The following is an 18,797-nucleotide window of genomic DNA, read 5'->3' on the forward strand; positions in this document are numbered from 1 at the left end:
AGATAGTAAATAAAGGTGCCAAATAGCTTGTCAAACAGACAAGGTCATGCATGATGTACTTACGTCAATATCCGCACACTATTATAATAATAATAATAATAATAATAATAATAATAATAATAATAATAATACATTTATTTTATATAGCGCTTTTCAAGAAGCCCAAAGGCGCTTTGACAGAGTACAAAAAACAAGTGCAAAAAGACAAAAATCAATAGATAAATAATCAAAGCAAAAGGAAGGAGAAGGAGAAGAGATAGTCAGGGGTTAAATGCTGTGGGTTAAATGTTGAATGCAGTGTTGAACAGGTGGGTCTTGAGTGATGTTTTGAATGTGGTGAGTGAGGAGGAGTCTCTGATGGTGTGAGGTAGTGAGTTCCAGAGGGTGGGAGCAGCGATGGGTAAGGCCCTGTCCCCCCAGGATCTGAATTTGGTCTGGATGGGGGGGTCAGGAGGTTGGTACCAGCAGAGCGGAGGTTGCGGGTGGGAGTGTGTCTGGAGAGGAGGTCAGTCAGGTAGGATGGGGCCAGGTTATGGAGGGCTTTGTAGGTCAAGAGGAGGATTTTGTACTGGATTCTCTGGGGGATGGGGAGCCAGTGAAGCTTGTAAAGGACGGGGGTGATGTGGTCACGGGTCTGGGAATGGGTGAGTAGACGGTCCGGGAATGGGTGAGATTATACGTAGACGGACGTATGATACATGCTTATATACAGCAATCTCACACCAAGAGCAGCTCCAACAAATGGTTTGAGGATCAAAGCTGGCAGGTAACCCATTCGTTCATTATATAAAGGTGACCTGATTTGAAAGTCTCATGAGCCCGTCAATGTTTCGTTGGGAGTTTTATTCAGAACAATTATTACGTAAAGGCCAAAGACAGCGATGCTACAGAAAAAAGAGGTTGTTTTATGGTAACGAGGCGCACCTCCCGTCGCTCGTTTCGCCGATTGGTTTGATCAAAAGGCAGCATGCTATGCTTCACAAACACATTGTATGTCTATCTGTGAGTGTCAATGAGGATGTAAAATGAAGTAAAACATATAAAAATAAAAAAAAAATCTAATCCGCTTGTTCTTGTCACCAAACCAACTCGTCCAACAAGTTTAGTCATAACTCGTCCATAACTTTTTTTAATATCATGTTAAAAATTGCTTTTCACACGATCTCTCAACGGTGAAGAATCACTTAAAAATCAAATAATTCTCGCATCCGAATCCATAGTGAGATCGTCACCAAAATCAAATCGATTAGTCCTTGTGACACACCCAACGTGTCCACCAAGTTTCGTCCGAATCCGTCCATAACTTTTGGAGATATCCTGCCATGTATCGTTTTTGGCCCAATCTCCCAATGGTGAAGAATCACTTAAAAAAATTAAATAATCCTCATATCCGAATTCATATTCAGATCTTCACCAAAATCGAATCGAATCGTCCTTGTCACACACCCAACATGTCCACCACGTTTCGTCCGAATCCGTCCATAACTTTTTGAGATATCCTGCCATGTATCTTTTTTGGCTCTATCTCCCAATGGTGAAGAATCACTTAAAAAAATTAAATAATCCTCATATCCGAATTCATATTCAGATCTTCACCAAAATCGAATCGAATCGTCCTTGTCACACACCCAACATGTCCACCAAGTTTCGTCCGAATCCGTCCATAACTTTTGGAGATATCCTGCCATGTATCGTTTTTGGCCCAATCTCCCAATGGTGAAGAATCACTTTAAAAAATTAAATAATCCTCATATCCGAATTCATATTCAGATCTTCACCAAAATCGAATCGAATCGTCCTTGTCACACACCCAACATGTCCACCACGTTTCGTCGGAATCCGTCCACAACTTTTTGAGATATTTTGTTCAGACAGACAAACAAACAGACAAGGGTGAAAACATAACCTAAATCCATCTTCGGTGGTGGAGGTAAAAAAAAAAAAGGATCTTTTATAATACATAATTACCTCCGCCACAACAGGTGAATGGAAGTAATGCTTTCACCCCTCTCTGTCTGTTTATCTGTCTGTCTGTCTGAGCACAAAGCAGTATCTCAAAAAGTTGTGGACGGATTTAGATGAAACCTGGTGGACAGGTTGGGTGTATGACAAGGACAAATTGATTCGATTTTGGTGAAGATCTGCATCCACATCAGGATACGAGATTTTTCTTTTTTTAAGTGATTCTTCACCATTGTGAAGCGGGGCCAAAAACAATATACTGTATAGCATGACATTAAAAAAAGTTGTGGACGGATTTAGATGAAACCTGGTGGTTGAGTTGGTTAGGTAACAATAACAAGGTGATTAGATTTTGGTTCAGGTCCGGATGGACGTCTGGCCTATCAGTGGATACAAAATGAAAATGTTCAGCCTGGTGGAGGTGTGCACTCCACAGAGGGCCGTTCTAGTTGTTGTTTCTAATATCGTCATTTTTCATCCGATTGACTTGAATGTTGAACGGGATTTGTATATTGGGACACTGAATTGGGAAACGAACTATTTTTGATGTCAAAAGGTCAAAGGTCAACTCAAGGTGAATCTTCTAGAATCATCAAATTTCATCTGAGAAATCATATTTTCATCCAATTGACCTGTGCTTTCATTAAGATTGTCAATTTAAATCTTAATGAAATGGACAATTTAATGCAACAATGGCAAAAAAAAATTTGGGGGGGTGGGGGGAGGGATTTTTGGGGGTGTGGGGGGGTTGAAGAAGGGAAGTGTCGTTTTTTTGGGGCAAACCTCACTTGATATCTATGTACTGTATATACTGTAAATAAAACTGAAAAACACGGGACACGGGTGGACAAAGAACCCTCATCGAGGTGAAGTCTTGGTCGACCCGTGTGAGTATGTCTATTAATTACGTAGTTTGAACATGAGTTGGACTGTGAATACGTCTATTAATTACTTAGCATTGGACCTTGACTACGTCTATTAATTACGGACTTTTGAAACATACATTTTAGACATGTAGACCTTTAGAGCCCTTACACCTTTTAGACCCCTTAGATATCTTAGACCATTTTAAACGTTTTATACCCTTTGGACCTTTACACCATTGAGACCCCTTAGGCCCTTTTAAAGGTCCCAAAGACCCTTTAGAACCATAAGGCCTTTTAAGACCTCTAAGACCGTTTATAACCTCAAGATCCTTGAAGACCCTTTCCACCCCAAAGACCAAGAATACCCCTAACACTCTTTAAACCCTTTAGACCCCAAAGTCACTTTAGACCCCAAAGACCTGTAAGACCCTATAAGACCCTTTCGACCACAAACAACCTTAAGACCCAAAAATACATTTAGACCCGTTATAACCCTAAGACCCCTGAGACGTCTAAGACTCCCAAGACTCTTCAGAAGATGACTTTATAACTTTCAAGACCTTTCATGATTGACTTTATAACCATAGTTTATAATTAAAAAATAAAAGCAAAACTAAACATGACCTTTCTTTTGACCTTTAGGTGTGTGTGCTCTCCAGAGTGTCATTCTAGTTATTTGTGTGTTTCTTCTATGTATTTATATATATTTTTCGATTAGTTTCAATTAGTTATTCGATATAATTTGGTGTACTCTTGCCGTGTCGTTGTAAACTATCCTTGATAATAAACATTTGGAGCCTTCAAGTTGTTTTTTTCTTAATTTCAACATCTAGGTTCATTGAACGGTGAGGTGGAAAAGGGCCAAACAAAGGGCAACAGTCCAAATGTTTCTGTTAAAGTTAATCCTAAAGTTGGTTTTGTTGGAAAAATGTATAATTTATATGGAGCTATAAATATAACATTGCTCTGGGGTACGATGAGATTGTTCTACGAGATACTGCAAATGTTGCATATATAAAAAATAATAACCACCTTTAGAGGCCATTTTTCCCCGCAAAGCGGGGATTGGCCTTTTTCTGGAACCGTGGTTGTTGTTGTTTTTTGGTCCCCTTTTTGAAGCAATGTTTTACGGCCGGATGCCCTTCCTGGCGCCAACCCTTTTTGCCACCTTTAACGACAAACAGGGAATTACCAGCGAACTGGTACTCAATTTGCCGACCTCGGAAGGATGACAGGCTGAGCCAACCCCCCTGGCGTTAATTCAGCGATCGACCGGGATTCGAACCCAGGATCCTAAGCCGGCACCCTAACCGCTAGCCCAACACCAGGGCTATTGCATCTGGAAGATAATTTCCCAACATGACGTATTGATGTAACAACACAATTATGAGAAAACGGCGAGTTGGATGCTTGCTTATATTCAAACAAAAGGTGCGAGAGAAGTGGGAGGAAGCAAAGGTATTGTATCTATTTTTGAAACATTGAAGTAACCTGGAAATCCTCCAATCAGCACACAGCACCTGGTCTAATGCAGGGAAACGAGTTCAGCGAGAGACCACGGCCAGGGAGTACAAGGGCAAAGGTGTACGCACTGCAAGCACAAGATAACAAAGCACCGCCACTGGTTAAAACGTCATCCCTATAAACTGCAATATGAGGACAATGTTATAAAACGAGACAAATCAATTTGGAAACAAAGATAAAAACAATGCTTCGAAGTGTCTTGTTTCCATCAGGAAAAACAAACAAGCCAAGAGAGAACACTTAACCGCAGGATGCACGAGATAGAACTTGGCCACTGCATTCTCAGAATCTTGTCTTGGACAGTTCTTAGAAAGGTAAAAAAAAAACAATAAAAAAACACACCTTTAGAGGCCATTTTTCCCCGCAGAGCGGGGGTTGGCCTTTTTTGGGCACCTTGGTCCCCTTTTTGAAGCAATGTTTTGCGGCCGGATGCCCTTCCTGCCACCAACCCTGTTAGTCGCCTCTTGCGACACACAGGGAATTACCAGTGAACTGGTACTCAATTTGCCGACCTCGGAAGGATGACGGGCTGAGTCAACCCCCCTGGTGTTAATTCAGCGATCAACCGGGATTCGAACCCAGGATCCCAAGCCGGCACCCTAACCGCTAAGCCAACACCAGGCTTTGTTCTTAGAAAGGTCAAGATGGAGTTAAACTGAAAAGGGCAATGGATCAATACCTCAGGTGAAAAGAGGCCTCAAACTATATCCACTGAGGTGGATCCTCAACTACGTCGGAGCATTTGTGGACAGACGTTCAAAAATCGATCTTACGGATGTATATTTGACCCAGTTTCAATTAAGTTTGTTCTCCTGGAACCACCTTTAGAGGCCATTTTTCCCCACAGAGCAGGGGTTGGCCTTTTTCAGGCACTGTGGTCCCCTTTTTGAAGCAATGTTTTATGGCCGGATGCCCTTCCTGCCGCAAACCCTGTTAGTCACCTCTTGCGACACACAGGGAATTACCAGTGAACTGGTATTCAATTTGCCGACCTCAGAAGGATGACAGGCTGAATCAACCCCCTTGGCGTTAATTCAGCGATCAATCGGGATTTGAACCCAGGATCCGAGGATCCCAAGCCGGAACCCTCACCGCTAAGCCAACACCAGGCTGAGTTTGTTCTCCTGGTTGCACGATTATTGAGTAGTTATGCTGCTGATGCAACACCAAAGTAGATGAGGGCAAAAGGTAGACTTCGGCCAAGGTACTGGCAGATGGTTGCCTCAAACTCAGAATAGAGGATCACCAATGAAACTCGCGAGGACTATTTGTTAGGGAAGCCAAAATGGTCATCAGGCCGAGGAGTAACAATCAACATCTCAAAATGTTTACATGTGATCAACCAAAATGTCGTGTCTAACATGTCACTCGTTGTTTATAATCTGTCCCAATACGAGTCAAAAATAAATAGCAATACCAATCACAGAAAATCGTCCTGAAACACACACGGTACTAGCAATTATGGGTAAATCCAAGCAACGCGTTCATCGAAAGAGAATTAATAATAGAAACCTGAAATCAAGAGAGACCTCAAGTTGAGAATCTGACATCACATTCGAGATTATAGCAACTCAGGATAACAGGATTTCTTAAAAATATTTCCATTCTATACAGAGTTGAGACCAAGATGCAACAGAACAAAAATAACATGAGGAGGGGGCACTAACAACAGGATTTAGGGATTTTATAGAAGGAGAATTGGATAAGTAAGGAACGTGGGGCAAAGTGAGAGCAAGGGTAGGCCGCAGGTGGTGAATAAGGTGGATACAGCCGCAAAATCTCAATCAGAGAAGTGGAAGGAAAAACTGGAAACCCGGAAATAGGTGGGTTGGGGAGGGTTAATGGGGGTAGAGAAAAATCATGGTTGTGGATGGGAGTGCAGTCATCGTCTGATATGGAGGTGTACAGTCGTCTTGAATCCTGAAGGGAAGAATGACATTGAACAGACAGAAGTTGTTGGTTCCAGAGGCTGGAAAAAGATGAACTAATGAGTGGATGTGAGCATCGAGTCTGAATTTTGAGAGTTTCACCAGAAGGGGGTTACTTGAAGACCACGTGCACCCTGTAAAAGCCCGAGGGTGCGGGGTCGGGGCAGAGTATGGAGGCAAAGGGTGCAAGACCAGAAAGGAGACGGACGGGAGAAGACAAACCACCGACCTATCAGGGATGGCAAAGTTATCGGCCCATAGACTCAACTTCGTCACAGAAGATTACAAAGATCAAAAAGGCCTTGGTTTCCACGATGTAAAGCCGAGCAAAGTGTGAAGAAGGGGAGCCAGCCCAGAGGGGAGAGCAGTGCTCCATCAAGCTGTGGATGAAGACCTGATAGTTGGATAGGAGTTCAGGTGTGCCAAGGTGTTTGAGTTACGGATTCGTCACATCCATTGTGGTGGTTTGCATCCACTGTAAATATTTCTGATTCCATGTATTATTATTGTTGTCATTTAAAGGGAACAGATATTTCTATTTTCAAAAGTGAAAAGTTAATGTTAAAAGAAACAGGAAACCGGATCGGGAACCGGACTACGAAGAGGAAGAGAAAAAAAGGCGGAATGAGTGAAGTCGGAGAAGAAGCGAGTCGCTTCAAGGTCCGGGGCGAACGTTGTCGAACGAAAGTCGTTAGTGAACTTTCGGGGTTCCTGGGAAAGGAATTCCAATGACAGCATGGTTAGCGGTGACAGATTAACCTGCGTGTCAGGTTTTGCTATCGATTCAGGAGAGAATCATCGCCGTGCTGTTGCGCCACGAGACCGGGCCGTCGGCCATTTTGACTCGCGCAGGACTTGTGCTTCGCTCGCGGTTTCGTTTATTTTCGACAATTCTCACCGCATTCAGACGTCGATCTGGGGCGTGTGTGTGAAGGGGCTTTTTGAAGGCTAATTCGTCCATACCCGAGGGTGTGATCTCTCAGTCGCCTGTAGGGCGCCTTTGGATTTCCCAGTCGCCTTGAGGGCGCCTTTGTACAGCTTCGGCTGTGTGACTGCCCTTGCCATCCGCATGGGATTCTGGTCTCGATTGGACATCGTTCTAGCGATCGCTGGAGCGAATCAACTTCGTCTTGAAGCCGGTAATATAGAGACATTGGGGAATGTTCTTTTTCACTCACTTGGAGCACAGTGAGTTACTTTATACTAGCTGATGGTACCATCATAAGATATACATTGATTGTACTTTTGATTGCTATTATTGTTGTACTGTTATTCTTGTGTGATTTTTAATACAATATTTGTTTGTTGGTAACAATTGGTGTGGTTTCACCATTGATTTTTGACACAGAATAACATATTTCTCTGCCGTGACTCCTCTCGGGGCTCGGAGGGACACCGTGACCAGGGGGTCGGGGAGGAGCACGTAACAGTTTGTATGATTGTGTTTGCCCAGTCGGCAGCTGGCTTTCAAAGCCAATTTTGAAATGTGGTTTACCCAAGAAAGATCATGGGTGATAGTGAGACCCAGGAGTTTGAATGCCTGAACTTTCTCAAAAGGATTGTTGAGAAAGTACACAGGAGGGTTTGCCAGATGGTCCTTTCGGAGAGAGATATAGTGACAGTGTGAAATTTGTCAGGATTGAAAAACATATTCCAAGTATTTGACCAGCTTGTGATTTTTTTTTTTTTAAAGTCTGCAGCCTGCCTGTCTGAAGGATGACGATGTCACGGCAGAAGGTGGAGTCATCAGCAAATACGAGTATATAAAGATGATTTTCCAGTCAGGACGATCTTTGATGAATATTGGGAACAGGACTAAGCCCAATAAATTGCTGAGACACTCCAGATGAGAGGATCTTGTTGAGAGCCGGACATTACCTACGAGAGTAGAGGAAGTCGATAAGCTATAAATCTCAACAAAATGTTAAACAGTCAAGGGGTGTGAATACTTTTTGAAAGCACTGTACATACCAAGAGGGGGTTTTTTGCACATATCTCTACCAAGAGGGGTTTTTTTGCCAAATCTCTCAATGGTGAAGAATCATTAAAAAATTATAGTATCGGGATCCTGATCTGGATCTTCACCAAGATCTAATCATTTCGTCCTTGCCACATACCCAACCTCTCCACCACATTTCATCCGAATCCATCCACACCTTTTTGAGATATTCTGTGCACAAACAAACAAACAGATAGAGGTGAAAACATAACCTCCATCCACCTTCAGTGGTGGAGGTAAACAGGTCAGTCAAGTTTTTCGTTGTTGACCTTCTGAGGTTTTGCAGAGTCACAGAGGACATCGTCATAGTGGATGACTAGTGGGTGTTAATAAGGTTGGAAAATGATCAAAGTAGCTTCAATGTTGAAGTCCAAAAAAATTGAGGTATGTATATTAATCGACAGTCGGGGAAGGAGCGGGGGTTAGGGGGTCGGGAAGTGCGGAGTGAGATATAGGGATGTTTCTTAAACCAAATTTACAAACGTTTTTCATCCAAATCTCATCCCAACACCCAAGCCTGGTTCATCTTTTACCCAATTCTTTCTCTCTGTCACACACACACACACACACACACACACACACACACACACACACACACACACACACACACACACACACACACACACACACACACACACACACACACACACACACACACACACACGACTGACCATAATGGCAGTGATATAGTCAAAAAGACCATAATGGAAGTGAAAACAAAACCTGATCTAACCGAGGCTTGCACAGCTGGGCGGGTGGGTGGGAAAATAAACAGTCGCATTTAATCCAGGTGCGATTTTGCCCTTACTCGACATCTACACATGACGAATCCAGTGTGGAAAAGGACAGAGAAAAACGTCGAATGAACCAACCTGCAACACCACAAGAGAAACAGAATCACCTTGACCTCATATAAGGAGCACCACTTTGGAGCTCCAGTATAAATGACAGGCGATGTTAAATATACTCGGAGCTATAGACACGAAGTGTGAAAAATACACAAGAAAAGGAAAGAGAAAGGGATGGGAGGTTAGGAGGGGGTGGAGGAGAGAGGGGGGTCTATTGGATGCACGATGGGGTAAGAGAAGTGAACATTTAAACAACATATTAAGAACAAATTCATTAGAACTAGAACGCACTCTTCGACGTCACGACCGATATGCCTCCGCCCACATTATTACATCATTATACGTACCTGTACCAAGTTTTAATTTAAATCCCTTCAGCTGTTCACAAGTTATCACATTTTTAACTGACATGACCTCTGACCTTTGACCTCTTGACCACAAAATTTAATCAGTTCATGTTTACATCATTATACATACATGTACCAAGTTTTAATTTAAATCCCTTCAGCTGTTCACAAGTTATCACATTTTTAACTGACATGACCTCTGACCTTTGGCCTTTGACCTCGGGACCCCCAAAATCTAATCAGTTAATCTTTATATCATTATACATACCTGTACCAAGTTTGAATTAGGCTAACCCCCGCTCTTGCAGGGAAAATGGCCTTAAAATGCCTGTTGTTGTTGTTGTACCAATTTTGAATTAGATCACTTCAGCCTTTCTGAAGTTATAGACATATTACATACTTTGACCTCTTGACTCCAAAATCTATTCAGTTAATCGTCACATCATTATACATAACTGTCATATCTCTACAAAGTTTGCATTAGATCACTTCAGCCGTTCTCAAGTTATAGACCTATTACAGACTTTGACCTTTGACCTACTGAACCCAAAATCTAATCAATTAATCTTTACATGATTCTACATAATTGTACCAAATTTGGTCAGAATCCCATCACTGGTTCACAAGTTATTGCGGTAAAAGGATCTTTACCTAACATGACCTTTGACCTTTGACCTCGTGACCTCAAAATCTAATCAGTTCATCTTTACCTCGTTATACATACCTGCACCAAGTTTGACCAAAGATCCCTTCAGCCGTTCTCAAGTTATTGCAGTAACGAAAACCTATCACGGGCGGACAGGCGGACGGACGGACAACCTGAGAACATAACGCCTTCCGCGACTTCGTCACCGGAGGCATAAAAATAATGTAATTCACATTATTATTCACTCCTCAAATAGAATAACAGCAGCAATGGAGGAAGTGCAACTTGTATTTAAATAAAGTTTATTTCACTCAAAACAGAACAGTGGGGCGGGAGTGGGGGATCGGGGGATGCGGGGGGGGGGGGGGGGTTGTATCGACCCAGCTATAAACTGTCATGTCGGTGTTTCGCAGGAAGGGGTTTTTAATCAGTGTTTGTGCCATACCCCAGATGGACATCATGTCAGGTGTCCCGTCTGGTATTATTAGTTGGTGAATGTTAAAGATCCCATGGTGTCCTTTGCCAAGATAGGCAAGTTATCACCGGCATCCTGCTAAAATTACAAATTTCTGCCCTGACAAGGCAATGGCAAACCAGCCAGTTTCACCCAGTTTTCCAAGCATCCAAGAACCTGACTTCAGGAAGAGCACACAATCATTCAATCAATCTTTTCATTCACAATTGTTATATTTTCTAATTCTCCACTCTCTTGAAGGTGTGCGCATCTCGCATGAATGGTGTGCCTCAATTTCTGTCCTTCACTTTCATTTTTGCACTTCTTTCAAATGTCTGCATTCTGCCACGACCGATGTGTTTACACTGCCGGTCAAAGGTTTTAGAACACCTCAATTTTTCCAGTTTTTATTGAAATTTACGCAGTTTAATGTCTCAATGTACTCTGAAATTAAGCATAGAACAAATAAACAATTGGAGATAAAAAAAGAAATAGTAGAATCATTTGGTTTAACAAAATTTAATTTAAATTTTTGACTCAGCAAAGTAGCCACCTTTTGCAGATATAACCACCAAACACACTCGTGGCATTCTTTCTACAATGGAAATCAAATATTGTTCGGGAAGTTCTTCCCAACACTGTTGCAGAAGTTCCCACAAATGTGTTGCACTTGTAGGTTGCTTTCACCCTTCTGTCCAGTTCATCCCAAACCAGCTCGATGGGGTTTAAATCTGGAGACTGTGCTGGCCATTCCATGATTTGAAGCCTACCGTCTTGTTCTTTTCCTCGAAGGTAGTTTTGACATGTCCTGGAGGTGTTTTTAGGGTCATTATCTTGCTGTAGGATGAACCCCTGACCGACTCGACGTATACCAGAGGGTATTGCATGGCGCTGCAAAATGCTGTGGTAGCCCTTTTGGTTCAGGGTGCCAGTCACTCTGTGCAAGTCGCCGACTCTGGATCCAGCAAAAGAGCCCCAGACCATCACGCTTCCTCCTCCATGTTTGGCAGTTGGTGTCACACACTGAGGAACCATCCTTTCGCCGACTCGACGGCGTACAAAAACCCTGCGTGAAGAACCAAAGATTTCAAATTTTGATGCATCGGTCCGGTCCATAAGATCTTCTTCCAGTCTTCAGTAGTCCACTGGCGGTGCTTCATGGCCCAGGCAAGCCTCTTTTTCTTATTTTGCCATCTTAGCAATGGCTTTCTTATTGCCACTCAACCTGTCAAACCTGCAGCTCAAAGTCTTCTCTTCACAGTTGAAACTGAGACTTGCTTACTTCGACCAGTGTTAAGCTGTGCTTGAAGCTGTTGTCCTGTGAGCCGCCTATCACGCAAGCTGTTGACTCTCAGAAACTTGTCTTCTGATTCTGTTGTGGCTTTGGGTCTGCCAGACCTCTTCCTGTCAGAGTTTCCTCCAGTTTACAATACTACTTCCTGCAGTGCAATATTGTCCAAATAATGCTTCAGAGGGTGTAATAACAGTCTGTTCCAATACTGCTTTTATACAGACAGGGGGTTTGTAATCAAGTAATCAGCAGAGGTTGGGACACCTGTAGGAATTGTTTGCATCAACTTTCAAGGCTTAATTTACTTACATTGCTGCAGAACAGCTGTAAGTTGTTAACCCATTACTTGTTCCCTGAAGAAGGCTTTTTTTTTTTTTTTAAATATAACTGTGCAATTTACATTCTTTTCCCGTTTTTGCTAAGCTAAACTTTTTTTTTTAACCTCGAGCAGTTTACTGCTTACCTTTGTACCATTTCAGATTATTCACTGGACTTGAATTGCTTAAATTTCAATAAAAACTGGAAAAACTCAGGTGTTCAAAAACTTTTGACCGGTCGTGTATTCTACTCACACGCTCATTTACACTTCATTTGCTGCAGTTTCTGCAATATGGTTTAAGGTTAAATCAATCCAGTCTGATTGTGTGCTTATTCTGATGCATTGGAAGAATGAAAATAAAGCATTAGGTAATATAATCTCCATTTTGGGTGCAGAGAAAGAAAGCTTGATTTTAAAATGGACAAATTACACTTCATGCACCATGAGCGCAAGTTTGGTGTGCCTGGCTCGATGGATACAAAATGGCTTCTCAGAAATGGATACAAAACAAGATACAAAATGGCTTCTCCATCAGTCTGCACCAACAGGGCATTCACCGATCCCAACCTCAACAACCAACAAATGCCCATCAGTGTGGTGGTGGGGGGGGGGGGGGGGGTGAGGTGTCGTGTCCATATGACACCGTTCAGCCCTACCCTTTTTTACAAAGGACAACATGAGATGGGACTCATTGACGTAGCTATCTCGAAAAGCACAATTTCCCATCTCTTTTGCAGGAAGCATTTCACAAGCTCCTTAAGCTGAACACACACACACACACACACACACACACACACACACACACACACACACACACACACACACACACACACACACACACACACACACACACACACACACACACACACACGCACAATGGAAGATCGTACAGGGACATACATAATGTCTCCAGCCTTAATCTAACATTAACAATGAGTAATAACATCTTCTCCATAAACGTAATGAGTACAAAGTCGCTCAAGATCATAAATTTCGCAACCTGGAAGCGACACTTTTGACCAACTACAATGATGTGTTTGTAACACTACACTATCCTAGGCTGTTCCATGATTGAGTGTGGAATGGCCTCAAATTACACACGAATGCTACACCACCCTGGTGGAGTGGGTGCCTCATCGTACAGCAGCTGTCCTCAAAATGGGTGGCAGGTCTACACCATTGAGGTGCCTGTTACAAATCAAACCACGGTTAAAAGTGAAGTAAACAGGTACTCAGACACTCGTGGCAGGGCAGCATATTGAAACTGAATGAATTCACTTAAAAATCGATTTGACAATAAAGTAAAATTTCAATAACCTGGAGAAAATGCAATTACTAAGCTACAACCCAAAGCTGTATCATTACCATACTCTGTTACAGTATCACCGCTGCTGAAGAAGTTTCATAGCAGGGGTTATACTGGGTGGTTTGCCATTGCCAATACAGTAGTAGTTTGGGCAGGAATTTGGAATTTGGCCATGGGGCTGGTGATAGTTCGCCTACTCTTCGCGAAGGACACCGTAGGATCTTTAACATCACCCTCGTAATTCCAGCAGACGGGACACACGTTTAACGTCCACCCAAGGGACGACACACACATCGATGGTTCACTCTGCCTGTGAAACACCAGGACGACAGTTTATAGCTGGGTCTGGATTCAAACCCATGCTAGACATCTTAGAGGTGAGTGTGCGTATCTCTAGGCCATCCTGCCAGCCCTAGCTGCATCACACATGCTACTGCTTTCTCTAATCTGTGTCCTGGTTAAATGATGGAATGTCTGACCTGATAGTTCCGGTGGGCGATGGGACGGGACTCGTGAGGTCGGGGGAGATTTCAGCAACGGCGCTCTCGATTGCTGGGCCGGTCACCGGTGCAGAGACAGGCGGCGATGGCGGCCTCACGACGGGCGTCGTCTTGACCTCCCCGGCCTCGGTGCCATCGTCTCGATTGGGGCCGAGGAAGGTGAGCCGGATGTTTGTGCTTGGAAAACGGAATGTACAGCTGGTGTGAAAGGAAAGATGGAAATAAATAAGGTCATGGGGAAGGATTGGGAGGAAGAATCATCTTCATCAGGCTGTTCACAAGTTATGTTGGCATTTCGTCCAAACTTAAATAATTATGTTACCCAATAAACATATTCGTTCTCGGATCACAGCTGCATGCTCACTTGTTTGTTTTTCATTTGTTTCATGTTTTTCACTCGCATGCGTTACGGATCAGTCACTTCCGCCTTTGTTGTTATTATATAGTTGTAGGATTTTTAGTTTCAGATAATATTGTTGTTAAGATTTTTGTGTGAAATGGAGATGCCTTTAGTAAAAGGTAAAAAAATGTTTGTGAAGGAAAAAGGAAAACGCGGCACAGAGACCGGAAGAAGAGAGATCGATATGGGCAGAGAGAGGAGGAGAGAGCTGTGAGTCATGTCGAGGCTGCGAGCGGACTTGTTTTTATATATTGGTCGCGAATGAGCTGAGGTTTCCCGTGAAAGGGATGGTTTGCGACATCGTCATATATTGCGAGTGCAATTAAACCTGCGTCTCAGGTTTTATCACCAAGTGTGAGTCGTCGTTGGATACGCCATTTTGTCCTCGAAGAAGAAGAAGAGGCTGTCCGCTTGGTGCATCTTGTTTTGCCGTTGGGATTTCCGTATCGACCTCATCGTGTTGATTGCCGTTGGTTTACCTATCGGATCAATTCCCACATCGACCTCTCACCTCGTAACTCCTCATCCACAGCCGCGCCAATATCTGCCTGTTGTTTTGCCGTTCTGCACGACTTCGACCTTCAACCAGCGTGGTGATTTGTGCATGGACTTTGGGGAATGTTACATCCCACTCACGTTTGGCGTATCGTGAGTTCATTGCTTTGAGAGCATTGGGGAATGATGGTACCATCATATGTATTGTTCATTTGATGCAAGTGATATTTTCATTGTACTTTCTTTAATAGTGTTATTATTGTGCATGTGAGAGTTCTTAATACAATTACTTGTTCTGTTCTCCAATTGCATTGGTGTGGTTTTACCATGGTTTATTAGAACACGCAAAACAACAAATCTTTCTGCCGTGTCCCCGCTCCAGACTCAGAGGTGCACCGTAACCAGGGTTTGGGGAGGTAATACGTAACACATGTTTGCAGAAGGCAAACATGCTGCGCCGAACATTGTAAGAGCTCGTGTACCGCCTTGATGTCCTGCTCACGACAAACGGAGCTCACATTGAGGTGTATTGATGGTGTGCACAAACACCCTGTACATAGAAGATAGTATTATTGAAACTAGCAACGGTACCCGCCCTATGGGTGGGGATTCAATTGGGAAGCCCAAATGAAAAGGCAAAATATCAGAAATTGGAGGCTTTTTTTTATTTTAAACGATTCATATAAACATCCGTTGAATCATATCACACACAAATCATCAAAATCTAAACAGTACATGGCGCCCATTTTGAAAAAAGATTGAATTCTGCAAAACGGAAGTGGCCGCTACACGTCTTTCGTCTTTCTCAGTCGCACATTTATGTGAAGAGTGTGCGCCGAATCTGTAACACGGAAGCGGCCGCTACACCTGTTTCTCAGTAGCTTTGCACACGCTGCCATGTTACTTCGGAGCTGCACGTTTATATAGGAAGAGTTCGTCAGGAGTCGATCTACTCTCTCCTGGTACGTAGAATAAACAGTATTTGTAGAATTTCAACAAAAGCCACATCACTGTTCATATTGGTAAATATTATTCCATCGTGTTTGGAAAAACTGTCAAATTGGAAAACTTGGAAAATTTGGAAAACAATATAGCCCATTTTACTCCCAGGGGTCCCAGGAATACCCACCCAAAATATCGTTGCGATCGGTTGAGCAGTTTTTGCGGTACCTTCGAACGGACGGACGGACATTTGGTGAATTACAGTAAGATAGTAAGTGAGTTTAGGTAAGCGGTGTACAGAGCGGTGGAAAATCAGCAGCACAAAAATAGTGCTGCAGAAGCAGAAGAGCCAAAGCAACACGCAAATCCAGCGAGGGAGTCATGAAAGGGAATAATTGGCATGACATCACAAGGCAGGGAGAAGTTTGATTATACAGTATAGATTAATGAATGAAGAATAATCAATGAACGTCTTCAAACAACATATTGCAGTAAAAAGAACCCAATGTCCATACTGCTCGTCAATGAAACATCACATATATGTGGATATTTTAAAATATAAAATAGCTTTCTGGTAAATAAAAACACGTTTTAATTCACATCCCTTTGCCATGAATACAAAAGGAGTTGGCATTATTCCACATCTGCACTTCGTAACCATGCACCTGCAACCACAATACATAGTGCTTTACGGACTCAAAGACACCGCAAATGCTACACAAGCATCACACATTTGCCAGTTCGACACAAACTCAAGTGCCTGACAATTTCATGAATGTGCATTTGCATTCGTTTTGATTTTGTCATCATGTGTATCGTGAGCGAGTCCGACGGGATGCTGGAGAGGTAGGCCAGCTAGTCTGTTGGGCTGTCTAGTCTGGGTTTCATTCCAGGCCGGACAATGAGCTGTCGGATTGGTGCTTCGCAGGCTTCGTGTTGCATCAAAAACGTGTGCCGTCCGTCGGGTGGACTTTAAGCTGGGTGTCCCATCTGCGAGTATTTAGCTAGTTGATGTCAAAGATCCCAAGGTGCCTTTTGCAATGAGTTGATGACTTATCACAACCACCCTGGACACATCACAAATTCCTGCTATCTCCACACTCGAACGTCAGGCCTGGCCAGTTGGTTCATGAAAGACTTTTTCGTAGTTGTAGGTGTATGGTGAGTGACTGATGTTAGCGAATTTGGACAGGCTGCACTAACCTCCCTTAACACTCGGCAAAAACCACCTGTGCACCACAGCTGTGGCTGAGATTTCCTCTGAAGAATATATCGAGCAAAGACTTTTTTTTATAATTTTCTTTTCTTTTTATTCGTCAATTTTTCTGAGTAATTTTCTTTTTATATACTCTCGACTAGAGGCTCATGGTGGAGCTTGACCATCTAAAGACCATGACAGACAATCGACAAATGAACAAAATATATTGTAATTGAACCCAGAGGATGTACTCAAACAAAAATTCCAAACCAAGTGCAGGTACAACAACATAGGGCAATCAAAGATTGCAGACCCTCACCAGGACGTGTTTTTAGTGATTTTTAAGGCTTTTTCAGTTAAAACAAACATGGCGGCCGAACCACGTGACCAATGACGTCATAATTTTTTTCTCTACCAATTTATTCATAGATGACGGTCATGAAATTTCATCTTGATCGGATGAAGTTTTGTACTTCTCGAATTATGACATCATAATGAAGGAACCTATGACATCATCATTAACATGTTATTCCCAATGGATAATTATTTACAATGAGCAATGTCTCAATTTTTTCTTTGCCACGCTTTTGGAGATAGGGAGGAACAAAGTTTTTCGGTTTTTCCAAGATGGCGGCCCTACCACGTGACCGATGACGTCATAATTATGATTTAAAAATTCTACAGGTGGAGTTGCACCTATGGTGAAAATTTCCTGCCAATCGGACCAACGGTTGCAGAGAAAATCATATTTATTCTGTGTGGACAAACAAACAAACAGACAAACAGACTCAAATGCAATACCCTGTCCTCTGGCGAGGGTAAAATGGTTTAATGCAGTAATTTAAAGTTCTGAAAATGTCACACCAATAGATTTCCTAAATGACGATTAAGGCTCTAGAATGGACCACTTCAGCTAACATTGAGGCAGAGGTGATGGAGCAGGATTGCATTTGAATCCCAACAATTTCCAAGGTGACCAAGGTGGATTGTGCATCGTAGAAACACGATGCCAGGACCTGCTCAGAAATAAGACCCAAAAGGGCAAGAGCCTGCCCGACGGAATGGACAGCACATCTATTTATTTAACTATCCTCCCTCCCACCCCCAAATCACACTGCGGTTCACATTTGTAGTTCAGTGACGTTTTCACTGACGTCACAGCAGCAACAAGTACCAAGTCCCAAATTTTGTGTTCAACAGTTACTGTACTGCCAAACACAAAATTGGAAATAAGAAAACGAAGGAAATGAGATGCTCAAACAGATGTAGCAAATCATCAACAACACTACTTGCATTCTTACCGACAACACAGCTACTTGAACCTTACAAACATTAAAAAGCATTTGTGTCGCCAATATTTCCAAGTTTCAAAAGGTGTAAACAAATCTAAAACTAGGTGATATTGTCGCGCAACTCCGGTTAACAGCAGAGTCGCGGATGGCCTCAACGGTCTTATTCGGAGGTAACAACCAAACACGGATTCGGCTATATGTCGCACGGGAGGAAGAAAGAAAATGGAGGCTGCGGCAAAGCGCTTAACTGCGACACTCCGACCCTGTAGGGGCAATCAACTCAAGCGGCCACAGATTTGAATGGGAAAGGAAAATAATACAAGGGTTTATTCAAAATAATAGCAAGGACAGGAAAATGCACGCGCCGGTAATAAAATATCCTACATCCTATATTCGGGATCCCACACACCAGACTCAACAAATACAGACGGGGGGATGGATTAAAGGAAAATAATTGTCTCGTCGTGTAAAATGTAATCG

The 18,797-nt window shown here is 42.8% G+C and overlaps 1 protein-coding gene across 2 annotated transcripts in view; it reads right to left on the reverse strand.

Annotated features, from left to right (window-relative positions):
• The window catches only part of LOC137422991 (forkhead box protein K2), a 141,518-nt gene that overhangs the window by 71,037 nt on the left and 51,684 nt on the right, over window positions 1-18,797 (reverse strand). Inside the window, exon 2 of one of the 2 annotated variants that reach the window (XM_068109729.2) lies at window positions 13,970-14,188. The exons of the other annotated variant lie outside the window; for it this stretch is intronic. Coding sequence (XP_067965830.2) covers window positions 13,970-14,188 — 219 coding nt within the window. The remainder of the gene's footprint in view (window positions 1-13,969; window positions 14,189-18,797) is intronic. 2 annotated transcript variants of the gene reach the window in all.

The sequence above is a fragment of the Myxine glutinosa genome, chromosome 3 (genome assembly GCF_964187855.1).
Source record: "Myxine glutinosa chromosome 3, kmMyxGlut1.1, whole genome shotgun sequence".
Classification (NCBI taxonomy): domain Eukaryota; kingdom Metazoa; phylum Chordata; class Myxini; order Myxiniformes; family Myxinidae; genus Myxine; species Myxine glutinosa.